At 37.9% G+C, this 9,228-nt stretch overlaps 1 protein-coding gene across 1 annotated transcript; it reads right to left on the reverse strand.

Moving 5' to 3' along the window:
- Window positions 1-424: 424 nt before the first annotated feature.
- Window positions 425-6,419, reverse strand: LOC111263881 (protein THEM6). The gene is made up of 4 exons (XM_022839339.2): window positions 5,801-6,419; window positions 1,997-2,217; window positions 1,704-1,793; window positions 425-1,478 (listed from the first exon to the last, which is right to left on the reverse strand). The coding sequence occupies exons 1-4, from the start codon at window positions 5,943-5,945 to the stop codon at window positions 1,284-1,286; spliced, it is 651 nt and encodes a 216-aa protein (XP_022695074.1). The 5' UTR covers window positions 5,946-6,419; the 3' UTR covers window positions 425-1,283.
- Between the last annotated feature and the right edge of the window lie 2,809 nt (window positions 6,420-9,228).

Raw genomic sequence — 9,228 nt, forward strand, 5'->3', positions numbered from 1 at the left:
ATAAGCTTTCTAGCTTTTGTTAAATTATTTTTATTTCTTTTTTTGATCAGTCAGCGACCATATAGATATAACTGTAAGCTGAAGATCAACCACTAACAAGGTAACAACTAGTAACATGTAAATTAATCATCCACTACCAACACGAAAATGATCAAAATTCGCGTTCGATTAGCAAACTTAACATATCGTAAACCCTTTGATAGCCCCCGCCCCTACAGAAGTTATTTAAACTCCCTGTCAAGAGATCAGCATCTTTATAAACTAATATAACTCAAGCCCGCATCTATTTTATGCGCCTACCTAAAGTATCTCAAAAAGATAGAAATGCCCATAGCCGTGATGCCAAGCGATACTCAGTTTGGCCTTACACGGGCTATTTAACAATGGCTACGCCTATAGGTGAGGTTTTGAAAAGAAATGTAGATGCAGTGATAGATGACGAACTTATTACTTAGTTCATTGGTCTTTCATCATATGACTTTCGATAAGGACTTGGTTTACTAATTAACACGTGTTATGTTGGCTCCTCAAAGATAGCCTAACGTATAAAAGGAGACGGTCGGATTATTACACACAGCTTAGATAAAGTGACCTCAAAAAGACACGCGTTTTCAACTCTCCACAAGTACTTATGTGGCAGTCCTCGGAAGTAACAGCTTCAATACAATTGAATGATCTACCGGGCCAAAAAAAACCTGGATTATTTTCTACTCCTATATGGATTCTAATAACATTTGAGCACAGAATAGAATTGCATCTTTGCCAAAGTTTGCGAAAACCAAATCGTATATAGTCGAGCCACAAAAATATGGCGATCTGGCTTCGGAATTATAATAAGGGTTACTTAAGGTTTTCACTGTTACACTAAGCATTCACCGAAATAACAAAAACACAGTGAAACAGCATGTAAATTATGCAATACAATGATGCTGTACGCCGGCCATCTCATCATTGTTTTACAATGTAGCTCGGTACCTGAATGCATCCTGCATTATTCGAGAGCTGTGTACGTATGGAACGAATCTATAACAAGAAATTGCGATTTTAATAAAGCGCGCGAGAAGATACGATCATTCAGCATCACGATATCGTACATTTACACGATAGGCATCAATCAAAATAGGTATCATACTGGGAAATTCCTACGCATTCGGTTTGCCAGTCGTTAAATATTCGCGTCACCAAGAACATATGTATAACAGGGCTATATCCAATATATTATACCGCATACATTATACAACACTTAGCCCCCCGTAGTAGATTAATTATTACTATCGATACAACTATTCCTCCTTTTTGGTAGGTTTTTTTTGTTCGACTTTTAAGGCTCCCCTTGTAGGGTTAAGCTTCTCACTAGAGGCCCGGTTCAACTCGATGAAATGATGAAGATCCTCCGTAATAGGTCCGCAGAAGACCCTGGGCTCAATTCCTCGCGCTTGCAAAATTTCCCGTAGGTCTCCAGATTGGGTCATAGTTACCTTTAAGAAATCGACAAAACGAACGAATAAGTATGTTCAATATATTAAGTACGGTTTTATCTCTAAAAATCATACGTGACCTCAAAGCTAAGTAATATTTTCTGATTGGATTCGTATTATTACCATATGCAAATATATTAATAATTAAATTCATATTCGGCGACGAATTTTACCCTCATTGTGGCGCTTTTCCTAATCTTATCTAATTCTTTACATTGGTATTACCTTGCAATAGCAGGCGGCCTTGATAAATTCGTCCTTAATGCCGACGAGCCACTGTTCGAAGAACAGGTGTCGATCTTCGGCTAAGACTAACTAGAATAGATAGAGCATAACAATACAATTAATGAAAAACTAATTTCTGGAGATAAAATTTCGGTTTCTTCGGTTCTATATTCTATAATCTGAAACTAAAAGCTCTAGTTCGTTTTTACCTGCTTTTTTTTTTACCATGTACATGTATGTATTAGAGCATGAGAATATCGTTATTTATCTAGTCGACGCTTGGATCGTCCTACCTTGGTGATAATTTTGTATGTCTCAAAACAAGTCACCGGCTTCCGGTAACGAATCGCCATAGCAGCGATTACGAAATTACGGTTTGTCTTTCGGAGGTCGAGAACGAAGTCTAGCAGTCCTGTATCACCAACAAATACTCCCCTTGCATACTCGAAACTGCGAAGGTATTTACCATGGTTCATATGCAACATATAATCCAAATCGAATGGTAAACAGATGCCTGGTACAGAAGACGGAACAGGAAAGAGGGATCGAAGTAAATAAGTGGCAAGATATAAAATCAACGTCGTTTACTACTTTTAAAGACCGTACGAACGAGTATCTGCGTGATATCACAATATTTTCAGCTCATTTTCAAATATAAGGTTAATTAAAAATGCTTATATACTAAAACACATTGTGAATATATCCGCCTGCAATTAACGGTCTAATACTCATTAAGTCGCTGGCAGCAGTAAAGCCCGCGCTTAACGAAACCTGTGAAAGCGACCGAATCACAAGACCTGCAGGCACGTCAGCTGTCCGAGAACCAGACCCGGAGCACATAAGTTACCGGATCGCTGCAGGAGGCAGGCCTCTAGAGCAACCGTAAATACCAGTAATGGCGTCAGCTTGTGATTCACGTAATCGCCGGCGCTGAAATAAGGCAGTGAAGGGAGACTAGTGTCGACGAAAAAAAGGCGTGACCAAGAAGGGACATCAGACCTGTGCTGTATGTAGTACAGGACGCTATATACCGTACAAGATCGTCAGATCCAAATCGTAAAGACTATACGCTGCTTTTAAGCTTTGCGAATAGCAAAATTTCACTACCTAAATTGAAACACTGAAAAGGGTGCAGTGTTTTTAATGCGACCTTCACTGAAACCCTCGGACAACCTATTAAGGCCACTCACGCTATCTGTGAACCTCATTGTCTATAAATACGACGATGCTCATGTGATTTATGCAGCTATGTTGACCTCAATCTTTTCTTTGTAACTACCGTATGTTTAAAGGGCGTGCCACCAACGACCTGGTCTAGGTATACTAGGTAATGTTTCATAACTACGTGACAGATAAATACGCCAAATTAAGAAAACCAACCTGTCTTGCATCGGTCTGAACTCTAACTAAAAATTACGTGATGATTTAACAGGTGAGCAATCAGCATTACACAAGTTCTACTTTATTTAGGTACATTAATTAAACATCGAGGTCACAAGCTATTTTATCAATATGGACCATCCAAGATAATAACACCTACTTCCCCAAGGCTTGATTTTTGTAATATCAGCTCTATCAGATAATTTTATCAGCATTGCTCGCGACCAGTAAGCTTTTATTTTTTAAATATTTTTAAAAATCAATTTTTAACATTTTTTTCAATTAAATAAATATTTAATTAAATCAAGAATTCAGACCCTTCTGTTAACCAGTACAAATATCTTGCAATTGCTAAAATTTCAAAGTCCAGCGATTATGTGTGGAGAAGTACCACAGAAGTTATAGGGACTGTGAAGAGGCTTTGTTCGTTGAGCTGCCTGTCTCTACAGAGTATATTTGAATTGTACATTAGAACAGAGCCTAACCTACATTAAATATAATTATGATTTTATCAATATTGAAGAAACCGGCAGGTGGGCCTCAATTTCAACCTAACAAGCCCGACAGAAAAGATAAACATAATATGTTTATGTACTAAATGTGCCTGGACGTATGCACTTTGTATACAACGTGTCTAGTAATCGTATTATAAGAATAACTCGTTAATTTAAGAATCATAGAAAGAATGGAGATATATATTTCTTTTTAATCGCACTCTTGGGAAAATTTACCTCTCATATAAAAGCATAAATTATACTAACGCGTTGAATGTCAATCACGCCTCAATAGGGAATGATTTCGTTAGTCCATAAGATAATTTGAAATGATCATTTTACATGTGCTCCAAGGGATAGGATAACATTTGAGTGAATCATGCCAATGTTCTCTCGAACTTTTGTTAATCGAAAAAACGCTATGCAGCCAAGCTGGCTATTCTGGCCATAGCAATTAAAAAAACCTCGTTTAAGATTAACCAAATCGGCCAACGTGTTTCCCAAACCGGTTGCCAGAATTTCCTAGTCGTAACTTTACCGATGCTACAACAAGACACATACTAGATATAACGCTGGTATCATAATGGCAATTCTGCCAACCCTAAAACATTTCGTCAAAGTATTACGTCTTCCAGAAGATTACTTAGTGCCATTCTATTATTTTATGTGTCATCACAAACTCACTGAGATTACAAGACCCTTTCACGAACATAAAAACAGTTTTTATTTGTAGTATTTATGTACCCCGATGCAGAAATTAAAACTAAATTTTAGGACCCATCGCAACTGAATTAATTACAGAATAGATTTGTGAGCATAAAGCACTGAAGTCCATAACCAACCTATTCTCGTAATGAACTAAGTTAAGAGAACAAAGAGTTGTTATTTTTTTCTTGACATACATTCTGAAAACTGTATGGTGCAAATGGCTATAGCTATCGTTTGTGACCCAATCGAAAAATATCGCAGCATAGATTGCATCTACTCAAATGTGTTACTCGTCTTAACGATAATCGCAAGAATGAACGCGATAAATAGCAAACGGACAAAGACACACCGAAAAACAACAATTAACTACTAAGCAAAATATTCATCTTCGATAACGAGTTAGATCCATTTTAATATGAATTGACTTAGAAATGCTAGTTTAAGTTATTCAGGAGGGGTGTCTCACGTAAGTAATCGAGGTATTTAATAATCAGACCGGCATCTGGAAAGGACAACATGCTAAATACTCTGATCCCTAGAGTAGGCAAAGCCCCATTAACTGAGCAACAACTTCGTCAAAGAATTTTAGAAATTTTTAGAAATTTAGGCAGAAGTTTAGCAAAACTGATTTTTAACAAAAGACCAGTTTCACGACTGAATGTTAATCGATAGACTAGGTGCTATAAGGAATTACGCAGAAGGTGAAAGAAAGGTTAGCTAATATCAGATTGAAACTCAATGTTGAGCAAGATGACTATATGCATATCGAAGTGTCCAGTAACAACATAAGATGTAACGTGAACAGTGTTATCAGTTAGTTAAGCAATTTTGTAATTATAGATAATGAAGCAACGATTGACAATATAAACGTATTGATGATCTTCAAAGGAATCAAGTGATGTATTTACTGCACGATGTGTTGAATAGAACGCTAGGAAGACAGAAACTGTGGCTAGATATTACCGATGGTACATGTTATCGTAATCACATACATATTTCGCCTATAATATATATCTTTGATACATTACAGAAAAGACCGGCCTAGTCTAATATTCAGATATACGTTAATATTATAAACGTTTCAAATAAACCACTCGATATCAAGCAAGCATAACCAGCTCTTTGATTCCCTGTCGCCGATAAAACTTACAAAACATTAGCATGTACTAGCAGAATAACCTCAATAACCTCATATCTTCACATTCTTAACAGGTTTAATAGAAGAAATGAGTCCACCAGCGTTAAAAAAATGGAAAACCTGTTTGGCCTTCAACGGTTTCCTAATGAACCTATTCTACAAATCGACAGCATCCTAGTTTTTCTTATTAAGCCAATTTCTCACGCCCTTTACACTAGAAGAAATCAGGGATGTCATACAGCAGCATGTGTCGCCAGCCTGGTACGCTTGTATTCGCTAAAAGCACGACGTTTAAAAGCAAGATCCTATTCGATTCGAAGCTAATATAGCCAGCAGCGAAACACTGCATTCGTACCTAAGGTTCGGAAAGTACGCACCGTACGATTCAACGTCTTCGTGCACGTCTCGTATCTTCTTCTTGAAGCCAAGTAGGTACGGAAGACATTGGAGGCCTACCTTGACGAAGTATGTCACGTCGAATATCAAACACAGTGACACCAACGCTATGCTGATCAATTCCATTTTACTGTTTCAGAGGTACATGCAACTTTGCTGTTTGTTAACCGAGTATCCGTTCGGTCAGACAGCATACGACGCAATAAGAAATCGCTTTTTTCCTCGTTTTTGATGATAGCAACTGTGATATTACTATAATTTTAGCAGGAGCTGGACTCTTAAATAGTTATTCTGGGCGGAAGCTAGCCACTTATTTCGTCATTCTATTCGTGGTCTTGCCTTTCTGCCGGCAATTTATCTTATTTTATTTGAGCGCAACTAGTACACCCACAGAGAGGCGTCGCTTGCCGAAACAGCGGCCTACACATCAGGCACACTTCAGGTACACGTCCTCCGTAAACGGAGTAGGTAGCGTCGTTCCAGATCAATGTCTCCAGCTGACAGCATGACACCTATCCCACTTCATCTCGCTGATCGGGGGTCCAAGTACTTTACACCGTACGGTGCAACGGTAAGTATTATACACTTCACTCTAAGATAGGAGAAACAAGAGGCGAGGGCTGATCGGGAGAGTGTCGGCAGACACTCTGCGCATGAGCAGACAGGTCCGAGGAGAGAGCTTGGATCACATTTAAGCGGGTTACCTATGTGCTGGAAAATAAACTTCAGATCGTGATGCTTCATATGTGCAAATATATTGTTCATCACTACTGTGCGCTCTTTATTCCAGACATGATAAATAAGTCAGATATATTAGAATAGTAACAAAGTAATGAAGGAGCATTTAAAAAAGAATTCACAGGCTTGTTCAGGTGTCACATCTTTACCAAACAGCACGTATAGGTTTTGTACTTTACAGAATTCATGCAAGAGGGAAATTGAACTAGGCAATATTATTAATTGAATCCTGGACACGAAAAGATATGATCCGCACACTAAGCATATGTTGATACTGTTTTCTGGTAAACTGCTGATAGTTTTGTTGTGATGTCATCATTAAGCTTGAATCTAGCTTTTAGTTCACATGTTATTTATTTTTATGATCACATGATACGTTACAAAAAACTCCTTTCACTTATCCTTGTTTTGCATATTTGCCCCGAAACCACTTGTTACAAAGAACGGTGTGTTACAATTACAGTCGCTGGCTTATGTAGAGAGAAAGCTAAAGATGAGCGTCCGGTACACACTGTTATGGTCTAGCAACTGTAAAATTTTTAACATCTAGATTTGGTTGCCTTAATCAATGTACATCGTCCATCAGGCTTCACAGATTATTATAAGTCGCGATCCATCTTTAGTAATTACGCTGTATGTTGGAACTGACTGTTAGCAATGACGTACTTTCTTCACAACATATAAAGATCAACGTAACTAGAAATGATCTATTGAAGTTTAAGAACGCATACCGTTTTGCAAACAATGACGTACAGGTCCACGGACAAGTTCCTATCTATAATTTTAGCTGTACGATCTTGTAACGTGCCCTATAAAGCCATTCGTTTCAAACAGAATAAACGTTTTTAAAAACTTAAGATTATTCTATAGCTTTTAAACTAGAGATCAGAATAGACCAGAGCTGGATGTATTACTTTTAGAACATTCAATGCTCTTTAAAGTGATGCATTAACTTTCTGGTGACACGGCATGTCAATTAATTCAAAATTCATAAACACCTGAATGCCGAGTTTAGAGGATTGTAGGTTCAAGCTCGCCATATGTATGTGCGCAACTTACAATGAATAGACTGACTTGTACGATGCTTTTTTGAAGCAAATAACTCCGCTACTTCAGATTGGAAATAATTTCCTTTAAGTTGAACCTAATTGCTTCCGTGTTTAGTTAAACAAACGTTTATGTTTTTCTCACAATACTTTCCATAATACAGTCTAGACGTATTTATTTTCGAAACTTATTGTTTGTATCATTGTGTGACCTTCCTCCAATGTTCGTCGTACGTAGGTAGTAGCCCTGGATTTCGACTCGACGATGCATAACCGGCGCTAGCAATTTCCCAGGCCATAGACGCCGGATTACGGAGCGACACTGTTCTTATATTCAGCTTAATGCTCTATACAAATAGGCATAAGGAAGGCCTACACAAGACGTTTTATCACTTGTTTTCTCTACTCAGCAGATAGTTTGCTGAAATCTAATGCTTGAGTCTTTGTGCAACCAATGGTCACAGTCGTAAACAATAGGGAGACCCATGCATTTCTCATGACTGGAACTTTAACAGAGAAGGAACAAAGATATGCAAGGATTTACTTGGATAGATAAATACTTCCGCCGGTTTAGTGGTAGACAAGCTTAATTTTGCCGATGTGTAAACTATATGAAGTTCTGTGTCAACTAACGGTAGTGTCTGTAACAGGCAGTTCCGTTCATTAAAGCGGTTAGGTCCTTCAATCACAGATTTTTTCTACCAAAGCGTTGCCGTCTAGGTCATTTTCGGTAAACTGGCAAAGCTTCATTAAGGAGCAAATGTTCACGCGCCAGTGGCAAGAAGAGGATTTCAAATAGCACACAAATACGGATTTAAGGTTGTACCTTTAGAAAGACTGTTTCTAGCGAGCATCATTTAACGTGTACCTACTCGTAATTACGTAAGCAAATATAAACTTTTGAGAGTGCACTATCCATGTTACTAAATCATGCCTAGTTCTGCAAGCCGCTTTTGAGATCGTTTGTTATCAAAACAAGAGTCATTTTCTTTTAAGCGAGACTATTTCAATAAATGATTGTATATATGTAATAACACCACGCTATGAGCTTCAAGGAAAGACGCTTAGACCTGTACATTAGTCCTGTAGCTTTAGCTGTACCACTTCAATATATGTACAGAGTGTTGAAGCGTGTGTTGTTTTAGTTACACAAAACGGGTGATAAGGCAGATGAAAAATCTCACGACAATACTGAAGGTTTAAGAAGGTAATCTTATTTCCTAAAGACTTTTAAACCATACCAAGGCTGCAGTAATATCAAAAGCATTGCGGCGTTTGTTACTTAAAAATATGAAAAAGTCGTAACGGTCTAAGCTTGCTTCCATAACAATATGGAACCGTGGGAGTTGGCTGTATGATAAGTGGACGACATCAGATCGAATCTTTTTACAGTCTCTCTTTCCTCGGACTCTCATGAATCAACTAGGTTGTACATCGTGACAGTCACTGGTCAAGCAGCTTGTTGTATACCACAGAGAAAAAGTGTGAGTTTCTAACTTCGTCACATGCTAATTTTGTACAATAAGCAACCGGCGAAAGTTTAATCGTTGGCACATATTCAGCAGCTGTTCAGTTTTACATAGGAAAAAAACGCTCAATAATCAAGTAATTGAATACAACATATA

The sequence above is a fragment of the Varroa jacobsoni genome, unplaced genomic scaffold (genome assembly GCF_002532875.2).
Source record: "Varroa jacobsoni isolate VJ856 unplaced genomic scaffold, vjacob_1.0 scaffold_88, whole genome shotgun sequence".
NCBI lineage: Eukaryota > Metazoa > Arthropoda > Arachnida > Mesostigmata > Varroidae > Varroa > Varroa jacobsoni.